Source organism: Coffea eugenioides, chromosome 11, assembly GCF_003713205.1.
Source record: "Coffea eugenioides isolate CCC68of chromosome 11, Ceug_1.0, whole genome shotgun sequence".
Taxonomy (NCBI): domain Eukaryota; kingdom Viridiplantae; phylum Streptophyta; class Magnoliopsida; order Gentianales; family Rubiaceae; genus Coffea; species Coffea eugenioides.
Genome location: NC_040045.1, coordinates 46,740,321 through 46,755,545, shown reverse-complemented (window position 1 = coordinate 46,755,545; position 15,225 = coordinate 46,740,321). Strand labels below are relative to the sequence as shown.

Genomic DNA, 15,225 nt, shown 5'->3' with positions numbered 1-15,225 from the left:
CGGTGAGATTGTCATATCCAAACTTGGAGACCCAGGTTCGAATCTTAACTACACCATTCTTGATATTTTATTGAAAAATTTAAAAAACTGCCGGTTCACGGTTCTTAACGGTTCGCACGGTTCGTCCGGGTTTCAACGGTTCTCCATGAACTTCCGGCTTTAGTATTAGACCGGACCGGTGACATGGCCGGTTCGCGGTCCAACCGGTCGAACCGGCCGGTCCGGTTCTGAAAACATTGCCAAAGAGTTGACGTGGGTCATCATGCCAATAGCCGACACCGCCGACCAGGTCCCAAGGTCCCGACTTAGAATCCAACGCACTCATTCCCAAATCCAACGGTCCGCGACAAAAACAACAAAAATAGAACTCTTCCCCGCAGAAGGATGGTCGTTGCGTTGTTTGATTGCTAAGAAAAGTACCCTATCAAACATCATCCATCCCACTCTAAGAAAAGCAAAAGGAACCAAAAAAAGAAAAAAAAGAAAAAAGGCAAAAAACGGGGGGGAAAGAAAAAGAAACACGCACAAAACACACTAAAACGAAGGGAGGAGTCTGCGCTTGCTCACTGACTCCTGGTTCCGACTGAAATGATGATGATGAGGATGATCCACAATCCTAGCTGCCATTTTCGATGAAATGGAACAAAATGAATGCCACCACCATCGCCATTTTCAACTTCTCCAACAACCCACTCTTCTCCTCCTCCCCCTTCTTCTTGTTGAATGTTGAGTAATCACCACTCTTTCCTAAATCAAACGTTGTCGTTTGGTTTACCCACCGCACCCTTTCCTTTTCAACGACCATGATCAGCTCCCTTAAACCCCTCCTTGGATCTCAGCCGCAGATCCACCACCGTCTTAGCTCTCTCTCTCCTCCCGCTCTCTCTTCTTCTCTCTCTCATGGACCCTGCTACCTCTCGCCCTGCTGTCGTCATCGACAACGGCACCGGGTACTCCTTCCCATCTTTAACCTTTATTCCGATTAAACAAACGACCCCTAACTATTTGATGAAATTTCTGAATGAAAATTTAGCTAATCTCTTCATTGTTTTTTTTTTTTTGGGTTTTCTTTTTTTCCTTAGGTATACTAAAATGGGCTTTGCTGGAAATGTAGAGCCGTGTTTCATAGTGCCAACAGTAGTAGCAGTGAATGATTCGTTTGTGAACCAGTCTCGGGCGGCTTCCACAAAGAGCAATAATTGGTTAGCCCAGTATAGCGCTGGGGTGATGGCGGATCTGGATTTTTGTATAGGGGAAGAAGCGCTATCTAGATCTAAATCTAATACTACTTATAACCTTAGTTATCCAATTAAGCGCGGCCAAGTTGATAATTGGGATGCAATGGAAAGGTTTTGGCAACAGTGTATATTCAATTACCTAAGATGCGATCCTGAAGATCATTACTTTTTGTTGACTGAAAGTCCATTGACTGCGCCTGAGAGCCGGGAATATACTGGTGAGATTATGTTTGAAACGTTCAACGTTCCGGGGCTTTACATTGCGGTGCAGCCGGTGCTGGCTTTAGCTGCAGGGTACACCACATCCAAGGTTGGTTTTCAATCTTATTGAGTTTTTAAGTGTTGCAATTCTTGAGGAGAGTATACTTGTTCTCATTGAGATAAATAAGGGTGACTTGTGGTTCATCAAAGAATAAACGAAGGAGAATGATAGTTCCTATTTACCGCTTGTGATCATATGTTTGCTTGTGAACAATCTTAGATTTGTGAAAGCTATGACTTTGACGCATATTTGAGAAATAAGGTCTCTTTTGAAGTGTTGCAAAATCTTGATACTCAATGGCATCTTTGGGGCATTTTGGAAAATGGATAACTGCTATGCTTTTACTGAAGCATAAATTATGTGATTCGGGTAACACTTTTAATTGAATTACATATGAATATGGCGTCATAATCTCAAAGTGTTATTTGGATTGGAAATAATGAAATTTTAATGCACTTGGAGGAATTTGTTCTTTGTCAGATGTTAAAATCTTTAACTTTGAAGATTAGCTTGAGCTTGGCTAAAGACTTGCAAAAATATCATTTGTAGCTTGACTGAATACGTCAGTTCCTTGTGTGTATGACTGACAATATTTGGGCCTCATAAATTGTATTTAGCTGACGGCTGTTTCTTTTTGCTTTGTACTTGTTTACTCAAATTCCAAACAAGGCTTTCGCCATCCCAGCATCACTCATTAGTTACATGTACAAGATTTTGTCAAAGAACAGCAGCTACTTGCTTATGCCTTGTACATTTAGTCATGGATTGAGTCTAATATCTTGGGTCAAGTATCCTAATTTTTCATCTATCTTGGAAACGGTGGAAAGGTATCACGCTTTTAAACATATCTTTTTGCCTTTTGCCATTTGAAGGTTCTTTTAAGCTGCTGTTTTTGAGAAAGTAATAGAGCTATTATACTGTCTGAGTTACATGGCCACTTACTTCACATGTGCACATTTTTACCATCAGTTTTTTATTTCTTTTCTTTTAGTTCAAAATCTGTAGCTTGTTGTATTGCATGGTGAGCTTGAGCTGGGTATATTTGTTGAGTTCAAATTTTGGAAGCATTCCGCAAGGTGTTTAGATAAACTACTCTGAAAATTTGATGTATTCTGGTTTTCATATTTAAGAAACATCCATGATATGCCCTATATAAGCATATGTTTGCGTATAACCATGTATATCTCGTACCAATCCTCTTATCATCTACGATTCTAAGCTTCCTTTAGTGTGAGATGACTGGTGTTGTAGTGGATGTTGGCGATGGGGCTACTCATGTTGTTCCTGTTGCTGAGGGTTATGTGATTGGGAGCAGCATTAAGTCAATTCCTGTCTCAGGGAGAGATGTCACTCTCTTCATTCAACAGCTCATGCGGGTATGTTGCCATTGATTGTCCTGCTATGTGTGTTTTCTCATCAGGATATAGATTTTTCATCTGTTAGACGTATGTTAGTCTCTTACTTCCTCAATTGACCCTTGTCACTTGTTTGCTGTTCTAACTTTGTGAACTCTGTAGTGCTTTGTGGCTAATTTCTACAGAGCACACATGACATAATGTATGTAATGTAAGATATGCGACCAAGGATTCATCCAATAGTTCAAGTTTCTGGTTCTTATGTGCCATGTGTAGGAAAGAGGAGAGCATGTTCCTCCAGAGGATTCCTTTGAAGTAGCGCGAAAAGTGAAGGAAGCATATTGTTATACTTGTTCAGATATTGTCAAGGTAGGATCCGTGCACTGAGCTAGTTTAAACAGGTCAACTTGAAACCCTTTTTAGGTTATTACCAATTATACACATCCTTGGGAATTGGATTTGATAGTATTCATCTTTTAATGGCTTCAGGAGTATAATAAACATGACAAGGAGCCAGCAAAGTACATCAAACAGTGGAGAGGTATCAAACCAAAGACTGGGGCACCTTACTCATGCGACATTGGTTATGAAAGATTTCTTGGCCCTGAGGTTTGCTTTGTCCTGGCATCGATTTCTTGATTATTCGAAGTATTAGCATGATGTTGTAACATGCAAAATGATCAAATTGATATGCTGTTTGGCCATGTTTATGCATCATACTGCATTTCTATGTCCTATAAGTTCCTCCATTAACAGAAAATGTAAGTTGCATGCTGGAAATATGCTTTCCCTGGTCTCAGGGAGGATTCCTGTATGTATAAAAAGCAGTCACCGAATTGTCCCTTTATCACTTAAATGAATAAATATGGGATATTTCCTGCACCATCCCATTGTTATTGTTTTACACTTGCTAGTTCATATGCAAAAGTTTTCTAGCTGCTTTTTACACTCTTTGAGGTTACCTTGTCCTGAACTTCCAGATGCATTTTTGTTGTAAGATTTTACACACAATTAAACATCTCAAAGAAGCAAACCATCATGATGAGTCATGCCAATGGTTGAATTAGGACAAGCCATTTGTGATAAGGTTGACTGAAAACGTTGCTTATGACTGATTTGTTTTCTTACGCAGGTCTTCTTTAACCCTGAGATTTACAGCAGTGATTTTACAACCCCTTTGCCGGATGTCATTGACAAATGTATCCAGTCTGCTCCAATAGACACAAGGAGGGCTTTGTACAAGGTAAAATGAACTACATGCCCATGAAAAAACTTCTTTCCTGGTTGATGTTTTAATAGGTTGGAAGATTACCTGTGTCTGGCACACAATAAGCAGTTTGAGTGCTAATGTCTAATATCAAGTGGTTTCCACTTTTTGACACCTTCCGGGAATGTACACCACTGTTTCACACCTTCCTGGAATTGATAGGACTCATGTTGTGGGTTGTTGAAAATGTGAAGCATGTTGCTTGCAACTGTTCAGATCCCCGACCATATTGAGATTGATATTCTGTTTTGCTTTGACCTATATTTCTTACATTTTGAATTGGAATTGTTTGAGCAAGTTTTATCCAGCCTGTCTCTGAGTTGTCTAGCCTTTGTTCACTATTGATATTAAATTAGAGATGGGAGCAAAAAAAAGAATTTATAACATACTTTGGCTAAACCAGGTGATAGATTTTTATTGCACGTGAAGATAACGAGACGGATCGAAATACCGTGACTTGTTTGAGATAATTGTGGAGTTCAAGAACCTGGTTGATGTTTTGATGCTGCTTTATGGTGCAAATGTTTTCCTCTTAGTTCATTTCATGCCCCTATGAACTTTGCTAATCATATGCATTTGTAAATTTTTGCATGTCAGAACATTGTTTTGTCTGGAGGATCAACCATGTTCAAGGACTTCAATCGAAGGTTGCAACGAGATCTAAAGAAAATTGTTGATGCTCGTCTGCTCTCATCAGATGCTCGCCTAGGTGGAGAAGTCAGAGTGAGCAGTCATGCTTTGTGTTCTCATTGCGCTTCTGTACATATTTCCTCCTTTTCATTTGTTTCGGAAGCTTGACTTTATTCACTTTTTCCTATCAGGCACAACCAGTGGAAGTCAATGTTGTCAGCCATCCAATCCAGAGATATGCCGTCTGGTTTGGAGGCTCTGTACTTGCCTCTACCCCTGAATTTTTTGCAGTATGTATTTGTTCTGGATGTCCTGTTGTCCTGGTGTCAGTTTTATACAAGTATTAAGCTGCTTAGGATCTATATAGCCTCTGAGGACTAAGGTTTACAACTTCCGAAGCTGTGACCCCATCTTCTTAACTTAAAACGGAAAACTGAAACCTGTTTGGTACATAAGAAGCCCCACATTTGCTACTATTGGAAGTCATTAATTTGATTATCAAATGTACTTAAACTACCAAAAAGGCGCTTTAAATTCACATATAGTATATTCAAGAAAATCAAATTAGAAGATTCACGATGCCAAAAACTTTAAAATGAAGGTTCAATTTCAGATTTATACAATTTTTTTTTTGGTTGCCCTTTGTGAACCATGGCTTCCTATGCGTAGACTTTGAGCCTCATTCATAACCCATTAAATTTTCTATCTTCTCCTTGTTGTGCAATGGTGTCAGTGTGTGGTGGGAGGCAATATTAGTTTATAGGGGGAGAGAGAGATAAAATGAAAGTTCTGGGGTGCCGGAAAGAGGGAATGGGGAGGCAATTATAAGTTTAAGCATATATGGATGCAGTCCATACGGAAATTACATGTATTAGGATTATCTTTCTTGCCTATTTCAAGATTTTTAGAGTTGGTCACTCCTGCCTCGTTTCTTTTTCCTTACCTATTATATAGTCCGAATCTTGTTTAACTATTTCGATATCAACCAATGTACTTCTGCCACAGGCTTGTCATACAAAGGCTGAGTATGAAGAGTGTGGGGCAAGCATATGCAGAACGAATCCTGTTTTCAAGGGGATGTATTGATATGAACACCATGGGTCCAATTATGTTGATGGCATTTCCTGGTCCAGGTATTTCAAGCAAAAGGCTTTTTGAAATTTGAACCTTGCGTATTTCTGGGTTTTCCCTCTGGAAATTCACAAGTCAAAGTGCCTTTTGACGTGTGCTTGACTGATCCGGTTGCCGGAGGCAGTGTACAATAGACTTTCGGTCAGAATTGTAACAAAAGTACGAGGTTCTTGTATTCTTTCAAACAGTTTCTGGGAGCCAGTAGAAAGCACTGGTTGTCTGTTATTGGTGGGCCTAAGCTGGCAATTATGCATTGGACTGGTTCCTGAATTGTTCGGACACCAATAACTGAGGTGGATTCTACTCTGAGAGTGCTGGTTAGCTGAGTTCTATAGGAAGTATATCATCTTGTTTTAGAAGGACAATAATTCATATGTTTTGGTGTAGGTTTTTTTTTTTTTTTTTTTTAAATTCATTTCAATTGTTTAGAACTCACTCTATAGGGTCACCGGTTGTATTAGAATTTTGGTTTGAAATTGTCTTCCATACTTGTAAATTCAGGGTTGAGATTTTAAAAGTTTTCCGTAACCTTGTACACTTTAATCACTGATGACATTTTAATACTACTGTACTACAAGGCCTGAGCAAAATATCTCTGTGTCCTGTAGAAGTAGTAGTGATTTTGGATTCGTACATTGTGAAGGTATTAAACAGCAGGATTATCATTATGGTGGGAGTTCAAGAATAAACCTGACAGGCGGTGTTACGGCAAACCCTTAGTTTGCTTTTGTTCGCTACGTTCGTGAGGGAGAGCTAAAGTTAATTAAAGCCCGCGCAACATGATGCTTTACGACTAGGGGTGAAATCGAGCCGAGTCGAGCTCGAGTAGTAGCCTACTCGAGCTCGAACTCGACAACATTCACCAGGAATCGAGCTCGAGCTCGAGCAATGAAGATCGAGATTGACTCGAGACAAGCACGAGTAAGATCGTACTCGACTCGATCGAGCTTGAATGCATATCGAGCTCGATCTCGAGTCGAGTACTCGAACTTGACATGCATCCGATCGAAGCAACAACAGCAACATCAGCCCTACTTCCCCTCTTTCTCTCTTTTTCTTCTTCTTTCTTTCTTTCTTCTTCCTTTTCTTTCTTTTTCTCCTTCTTCTTCCTTCTTTTCTCCTTGTCCGCCGCCGCCACTTTGCACCCCGCCAGATCGCAGCACGCCACACTGCCGCCCATCGCGCCTGTTGCCCAGCCGCGCCTCGCCACCAGCAGCTCCTTCTCACGCAACCCCTGCGCGACTCAACCGCAGTCGCCCCCTTGCGAGCAGCCTACCCCTTGCGCTCCAGTTCACCTCCAGGCAGATCGAGCAGCAACTCAGCCGCAGCAGTCCAGCAACAGCTGCGCACGGTGCGCAGTCATCCACCAGCGCGCGACGCCCTCTCCTCCACGGCGTGCGCCAGCAGCGCGCAAGACTCAAGAGCTTCCTCTAAGTCAAGACTCAAGAGCTCAGAAACCATTACAAGTATTGCAGCAGCAGCAGCCCCCAATTTTTTTGAGTTGTGACAATTGAGATTTGAAAAGATGAGCCAAAGACTGAGATTGGGATTTGAGAGGTAAGCTGAACTCTGAAGACTGAAGAGGAACGAAGAAGGCGAATGAAGGACAGAGTTTGCAATGCATTTCATCGTTTTTAGTTTACGAGCCAAAATTACTTATTCACCCTTCATTATTATTACAACATAACTGGTTAAGCCCGTAAATATTCCAACTAACAAACCTAAAAGAGTAAATTGATATATAAAATATACAAATAGGCCACCAAGCTCGAGCTACTCGACGAGTTAAAATTTCTTGCCATTAATTACTCGAACTCGACTCGTTTTACTGTAGCAAGTAGCTCGAAATCGCCTCGAGCTCGAATTTGCTCGAGCTCGATTCGAGTAGCTAACCAAGCTACTCGCGAGCTCGATTCAAGCTACTCGAATTCTCTGCACCCCTATTTACGACAAGTTTTATATTGAATTTTTTTTTTTTATAATTCCCATACTAACTATTAAGTATTTGTAATTAACACTTAGGGTGTGTCTGGATTGCAATTTTTTTTTTGAAAATTGTTATATTTTTTATGGATATATTTTTAAATCATCTTTTGGTCTCACATATATCAAAATGTTACAGTAATTTTTCTACAAAAAATTCAGAAAAATGCAATTCAAACAAAGCCTTAGTATTTTTCTACAAAAAGACTTTGAAATCAACTCAAAAAATTTCCTTATGATAGCATAGCAGGAGGACAGTTGACATATAGGGTTTTGATTGGCTCTTTTAAGTTTTCTAATGGAGTATATTTCCAAATTCTTCATTTCCTCGTATTTTTGTGAATAAATAACCAAAAAGGGAAAAAAAATCAATTCTTTTTTCCCTCCCAAATTGTGCGGTTACTGTTTTTATGCTACAAGTAGAACATTTTGATAAAACCAAACAGACTGACGAATTGGTCCGAATATCGTGGTAGTGAGTAGTTCTACTAAAAAAAAAAAGAGTAGTTCTACTAAATTCTTGACTTTTAACGACTTTTGTTATTACTGGGATAGGTCTTAAGGACTATAAATTACTGCACATAACATAACATACACAACTTTTAAACGTAGCATAAATATTCGAAGAAAGAAATAAAAATGGGGAAGGACTAAGGAGTAGCAGTTGTAGCGTAGGAGTTTCTGGCCAAGGAAAGTTAAAACAGTAGTATATTCACTTGAGGGGGGTCCAATGCAATTTACAGAACCCCAGTGGAATTTCCATAATTATGAGAAGTTTTCTTCTCTTCTTGAAAAAAAAAAAAATTTCATACCACACTATTAGGCCTAGCTTTTAAATTGGAATACTACTATACAGTATGGGACCATATGTGTACTAGCAGTAATTGGTCGAGGACTCCGTATCAAAGGGGAGGGAAGCCACAGGCAGATACAGAGAGAGAGAGAGAGAGAGGAAAAGGGATGGCTACCTGCACCATACATGACTGAGTGAGGGTTGGTAGCTAAGACAAAAAAAAGAAACAGTAAGAAAATCCTTTTACCCCAAATTCCCATCTGTCTCGAGTTTAAGCAAATCCCATCATCATCATCATCATCATCATCATCGTCGTCGTCGTCATTCTTGTAATTCGTGCTTACTAGTGACTGCTGAATGCTTTGCCCTTTTACTCCTTTCTTCTTCTAACTTTTTGGGTCTTTTGATTAGGTAACTATCATGCTACTTAAATCATCCATGAGCTTCTCTATTAGTTAATCATCCTAATTTGTTCATTTTTCCTTCTCATCTAAAATATTTTAATCACTCCCTACATATTTTTTGCTTTGACTTTCCTCCGTTTGCTTTGCCTAGCACGTGAACATATTTTGGAAAATTTTGGTTTAAGTTGTTTGTTATCACTTGTTGGTGATAATCAAGTGGGTCTTTGCGATTTTTGTTTTTGTTTTTTTTTCGGGTTGATTTTAGGATGTGGGTTTGTGATCCTTTTGGTTGCATATCAGAAGTATTACTACTGCTCTTATTATATAGGATTAATATTAGATGTTATTGTAGTTTGTCCTAAAAAAAAAAAGGTAAGAAGATGTTATCCTAGTTGGTGATACTCATGATCTAAGGGCCAATTCCCCCCCCCCCCCCCCCCCGGTTTTGGGGTGACTGACTTTAGTACACAGTTCTCAAATACTTACATAGGAGTAAGGTTTAACCGTAGTTGTAGATGCTTTGCTTAGATGGCTTGTGGAGGAGATCTACAACTTTGTTCTTACAATTTTGATTTTGTGGGTGTTGGATCTCTTGTATCATTGCTGCAACGATGCGGACTTGGCAAATCATTGCTCGTCTTTTGGGTATTGTGTTGAATTGAAGATATGCACGCATATGTCTAGTGTTCATTTATGTTAGTTATTAATGTAAGACTTTAGTTCTGAGATGCTCTGCGTATTTTAGATATGTGAATTTATTAATTCTATAGCTGTGCTTTCTCAACACTTGTCATATGCCTCAAATAAATGTGTTCCTCCAATTCCATCTACTGCAGTAATTTCAGTACAGGAAAATAGTAATCCGTGGACTTTTTTTTTTCCCAGTTAGGAGGAGTTAAATAGTGGGTTTCAGGTTAGATTTGATGGATCCAGGGGGTGATGAGCAATTAGACTTTGGAGATGAAGAATACGGAGGGAGTCAAAAGATGCAGTATCATAGAGGTGGAGCAATACCTGCACTTGCAGAGGACGAGATGATCAATGAGGATGATGAATATGATGATCTCTACAATGATGTTAACGTTGGGGAGGGATTCCTGCAGATGCAGCAGCAGCAGCGGTCTGAGACACCACGGGCTCCTCTTGGTGTGGGCAATGGGGGATTCCCAGCTCCTAGAGCAAGTGTTCAGGATCCGAGAGCAGAAACTGTGGTAACGCAAGGTGTAAACATCCCTCGATCTGCAACTGAAGGAAAGTATACCAACTCTGGTGTTCGATTTCCTGATCAGAAGAGTGGACTGGCATCTGATGTAGGTGCCCTCCCTGGCACTGATGCTTCTCAGAAAGGAAGAGCTCCAGAGATTATTCATAACTCTCAAGCAGGAAATTTGGGATATCAAGGGTCCATGGCTGTTGCTATGTCACAAAAAGTTGGAGTAGAGTCACTTGATATGTCAGGAAAAGTTACAGGGGAGCCTGGGCCATTGCTAAAACCAGTTGCGGGTGCCCCCAGAGTCATTCCGCAGGTGCCAGCTAATCATATGAGTTCAAGTTCGAATGTTAATAGTATTCGCCCAGTTGTTACTGAAAACCAGGTAAGACCAGCTGTAGAGAATGGGAATACAATGCTCTTTGTTGGAGAGCTGCATTGGTGGACTACTGACGCAGAGCTTGAGAGTGTTTTGACCCAGTATGGGAAGGTCAAGGAGATTAAATTCTTTGATGAGAGAGCTAGTGGAAAATCTAAAGGCTATTGCCAAGTTGAATTCTCTGATCCTGCTGCAGCGACTGCATGTAAAGAAGGCATGAATGGTCATGTCTTTAATGGGCGAGCGTGTGTGGTGGCGTTGGCTACTCCACAAACCATTAAACAGATGGCTGCTTCTTATATGAACAAGACACAAGTCCAGTCTCAGTCCCAGTCCCAGCCACAGGGTAGGAGACCAATGAACGATGGTGCAGGTAGGGGCAATGGAACTAATTATCCCAGTGGAGATGCTGGGAGAAACTTTGGGCGTGGAGGATGGGCTGGACGAGGAGGTCAGGGGATGCCCAATAAGGCTCCAGTAGGTGTACCTGGAAGAGGGAGAGGAACTGTTGGAGCGAAGAATATGATGGGGAATGCTCCAGGTGGTGGAAATGGTGTCACTGGAGGAGCTTATGGTCAGGGCCTTGCAGGTCCTGCTTTTGGTGGCCCTCCTACTGGCTTAATGCATCCTCAGGCAATGATGGGTCCCGGATTTGATCCGACATATATGGGTCGAGGAGCTGGGTATGGAGGCTTTTCGGGTCCTGCTTTCCCTGGGATGATCCCTCCATTTCCAGCTGTTAATCACATGGGTCTTGCTGGGGTGGCTCCTCATGTCAACCCTGCCTTTTTTGGGCGAGGAATGGCTGCTAACGGTATGGGTATGATGGGGACGGGAGGAATGGATGGACCTCACGCAGGAATGTGGACCGACGCAAGCATGGGATGGGGCGGAGAAGAACATGGTCGAAGGACAAGGGAGTCAAGTTATGGTGGTGAAGACAATGCCTCTGAGTATGGGTATGGAGAGGCAAGCCATGATAAGGGTGTGCGGTCAAGTGCTGCTTCGCGGGAGAAGGAACGAGGTTCTGAGCGTGACTGGTCAGGGAGTTCGGATAGAAGGCATCGTGATGAGAGAGAGCATGATAGGGACAGGTATGACAGGGATCACAGGTACAGGGAAGAAAAGGATAGTTATAGGGAATATCGTCACAAGGAGCGGGACCCAGGTTATGAAGATGATTATGACAGGGGACAACCTTCGAGATCCCGGAGCAGGTCACGAGCAGTTCCAGAAGAACATCACAGGTCTCGATCAAGGGATGCAGATTATGGGAAGCGGAGGCGCCTGCCATCAGAGTGATGTTATCAGGTGGTTTTTATTCTTATAATGGCCCTTTGTGCATGAAAGCACCAACCTTATCGGCTCTCAGTAGCATTTGCCAGACTGCAGCGAAGCACCGTCAATCTGATTTCTGTTTATGCTGCACACGAAGTGGCTTCTGGTCTAAAGAAGTAAGTCATTTCTGTGAGGATGCAGGCAGAACAGATTTCGTTTGCTTTATTCTTCACTGCAGAACATAACATGGTGCAAGACTTAATATTCGTACTACAAACTTTAAATTTTTTTTTTTACTAGGATATTTTTGTGGATTAGCTTTGTGGAGTGATACTGTGTTAACCCTGCTGTGAGCCACTATGTCTGCCCTGCTTATTTCGCTTTTTGGAGTGAATTGACATCTAGCGGGATAAGACTTAAGATACTCATATTTGGAGTCACTTGACGTCTTGGACCTATATATTTAAGTATATGTGTGACTTAACTATGCTTATGCTTTATTTGTAAGCACCATTCTGCATTTTTTTGGTCTGAAGTTGGAAGTTTGAGGTTAAAATTGAATCCTTGCTGATTTTGTGTGAGTTTGTTTTGCAAGTTTCATGTGTATCCTTAGATGACGTGCATTGCGGAGTGTTGGCAAATAGCTGAGCAGTTGATGTCTCTTTTATTGTTTCACATGTTTGGAAGAGATGCTTTATCCTCTAAAGGGTCTGTCTTGTCATAAGATGTATTGGCTATGTATGCATAGCATATATATCCTAAGATATCCTCTAAATGTTGTGGTACTGGATTTTCCTATGTAGAGCTACTTCATGCATACCTTGAATACATGTATCTTGCATACCTTGAGCATCCTTTAACTGCCTTTGCAAGTCAATGTTATAGGTAATGTGCTCAAATTGCTTTTATAGGGTAAGAATGATATGTAACATAATTATCAAGTTTCTTGATGAGCAAGAGACGTGCGTTTGCAAGTTGTTTCTAACTGTTGATTCTTTGCCCATTTATTGCATAAGAGCCTTCCTTATGAAACGTCATCTGGTGATTTTTTGGTCATGAGCTCTGATCAATCGGAGTACATCTATATGGATCATATATACCTGATATTTTATAAATCAGCCGAAATAGTGCTAGCAATATCTTTTAACCACAGGCTGCACTTTTAACATCTTCATCAGAGGCTACAAAGTTAACCTGAATAGCTAAATTTATGTACTTTGTGTAAATTTTTTTCAAAGTGCAAAATACTGTGCCTTTTGAGTGTTGCTCCAGCTACCTTTGTCCGTGTATAGCAAGTAATAATCATCTTATGACTGAGAATGGTTTGTGTTGTATGAAAGGAAATAAGAGAATGACTGCACACCCTTTTGTTTTGTTTGTTGGAGATTTTTTTTTTTTCTGTCCATATCATATGCAGTTAATATATATATATCATGATTTGGCTTTTTGATAGTCCCCTTTTAATAAGTATTGACATGGGCTCTAATAATCATATTCAGGGAGCAGAGAGACAACTCTTTGTTTTGTGACTAAATCAGCTGAATTGGTTACTTGAAGGAAGATAAGATAAATTGGTCGCTATTCTTGGATTTCTTTGAAAACATTAGTCATCTACCTAATGTGCCAAAGAAGCCTTAATCATACTGGCTGCATTTCGTTTTCCTCAAGAACTTAGTGAAATGTTCATAAGTGATGCCTCTGCAAGAAAATGTCTAAACAGTCAAATTCGCCAAACTGTAACATTCAGGGCCATTATAGTTAATTCTTCATGTAGCTACCATATTTACGTGTCCACTTTTGTTGTTTTTTTTTTTTTAAATCATAGATCCCATGTTCTAGGTTTCACGTGTAATAGTGCTTCAATGTCGCTGTCTAATTTGTGAGGTATGTAGCCAATTCTTTTGTACATGATGTATTGTATATGGTAGCACTGGTCCTGTTCATGTGAGGGTTTTTTTTGTTTCAAATTGTACTGTATCTTGGAGTTGGGTTGCTACAATATCTCAAGGGGATTTCATTTGGTTGATGGTGCTTGTACCGGTCTGAGCTTATGAAGCATGAGATGTATTCTCACGGTTCTTTGCAAATTGTAGATCTTGTTTGTCAGAATTGTACTCTTGTATATGGTGGAATTGGTGGCAAAAGTGTCTGATTTTGTAGTTGTATAGGATAGCATAAGTAGGGTGCCAACCATAGGAAGTTAACTGTAACATTCTCAAGGATTTGATCTGGCATATTTCTTCACGAGCTTGAAGGTCCCGCTTTCCAACCTTACAATGTAATCTAAAAATTTCTTTGATTTTTCTAGTTCTTGGAATGTAAATGTTTCGCACTAGATGGGGTTGGGACCGGTGGTCTCTCTTCTTATTGGAGTCGTACTCTTTTTGCTGTATCTGTTCCATGCTTTTCTAATCTCGTGCGTCTGTTCGTCTAGAGTTGATTTATGCATAGAAGCGTTTTTTTTTTTTTTTTGGTTTAGGAAAATAAGAAGTGAGATATGGAGATAGTAACTGTGTTTGTTATTCTCCTGCCGGATAAACTTACAAGTTGCAGGACCATAATCTTTTCTCCCACTTCCATTTGTCATTGGAGACGTAGCTCTGTTGTTATAGCCTGCTAAGTTCTCTGCGGCAACTGGAGTATGTTACCTTAGTTTGCCATGAAATGTCACCCCTTCTATCCCCGCTTGTGTATGTATTTTTGCAGCCAGTAGTTCCATCCTAAATCCTTGATGCTCTAACTTGCAATCCTTGAAAACCAAGATGACAGAGATAAGACGAATGAGATTATTAGTAGTATTTGGCCATTACTTTCCTGGTGTTTGGTCCAGAACTCGTGGATGCTAGCTGGGAACACGATTGTCTCCGATTATATGAGAGGGAGATATACCCGTCATTTGTGGGGCGGGCGATTTATACCCTTGTGGACATGGTAATATGAAGTATGCGGTCGACGACTCCTGCATTTCGTTTGCTGCCTGCCTGCCTGCTCATGAAACGGTCCTATTAATTGAATAGGTGGCATCACCCTCGACGGTTAATTACGCATTCATACTTTGCGCGTATGTAAAAATTATTAGTGCCAATCATGGTGAGGACCGCTGTGATGTGCATCTTGCACTTACCTATTGATATTGTTGGTATCAATAGGTAAGTGTTTGGATTGCATGTTTCTAGATTTTTTGTAGAAAAATTACTGTAGTGATTTGATATATGTGAAGTAAAAAGGTGATTAATTAGAAAATGTGTTCACGGGAAACGTAGAGAAAATTGCTGTCCAAACAAGGCCTAATAAT

At 40.5% G+C, this 15,225-nt stretch overlaps 2 protein-coding genes across 5 annotated transcripts; both read left to right on the top strand.

Annotated features, from left to right (window-relative positions):
* Nucleotides 1-493: 493 nt before the first annotated feature.
* On the top strand, nt 494-6,426 carry LOC113753306 (actin-related protein 3). Its single transcript, XM_027297427.1, has 9 exons — nt 494-950; nt 1,083-1,548; nt 2,730-2,876; nt 3,132-3,224; nt 3,345-3,464; nt 3,988-4,098; nt 4,720-4,845; nt 4,944-5,042; nt 5,758-6,426. The coding sequence occupies exons 1-9, from the start codon at nt 901-903 to the stop codon at nt 5,836-5,838; spliced, it is 1,293 nt and encodes a 430-aa protein (XP_027153228.1). The 5' UTR covers nt 494-900; the 3' UTR covers nt 5,839-6,426.
* A 2,359-nt stretch (nt 6,427-8,785) lies between these two features.
* LOC113751704 (cleavage and polyadenylation specificity factor subunit 6) lies at nt 8,786-14,237 on the top strand. Of its 4 annotated transcripts, XR_003464851.1 has the most exons (3): nt 8,786-9,070; nt 9,949-12,106; nt 13,430-14,237. XR_003464851.1 is itself a non-coding variant. In XM_027295813.1 (2 exons), the coding sequence occupies exon 2, from the start codon at nt 9,987-9,989 to the stop codon at nt 11,952-11,954; it is 1,968 nt and encodes a 655-aa protein (XP_027151614.1). In that variant the 5' UTR covers nt 8,786-8,888; nt 9,949-9,986; the 3' UTR covers nt 11,955-12,511. The 4 variants fall into 4 exon arrangements, 3 of the variants coding, with proteins under 3 accessions (XP_027151614.1, XP_027151613.1, XP_027151615.1); XM_027295813.1 differs by lacking the exon at nt 13,430-14,237 and having other exon boundaries at nt 8,786-8,888; nt 9,949-12,511; XM_027295812.1 differs by lacking the exon at nt 13,430-14,237 and having other exon boundaries at nt 9,949-12,511.
* The last annotated feature ends 988 nt before the right edge of the window (nt 14,238-15,225 follow it).

Coding starts and splice junctions, on each gene's coding strand:
- LOC113751704 (XM_027295813.1), top strand. CDS start 9,987: ATGGATCCAGGGGGTGATGAGCAATTAGACTTTGGAGATGAAGAATAC.
- LOC113753306 (XM_027297427.1), top strand. CDS start 901: ATGGACCCTGCTACCTCTCGCCCTGCTGTCGTCATCGACAACGGCACC. Junction 2,877..3,131: donor TCATTCAACAGCTCATGCGG/GTATGTTGCCAT, acceptor TGCCATGTGTAG/GAAAGAGGAGAGCATGTTCC. Junction 4,099..4,719: donor CAAGGAGGGCTTTGTACAAG/GTAAAATGAACT, acceptor TTTGCATGTCAG/AACATTGTTTTGTCTGGAGG.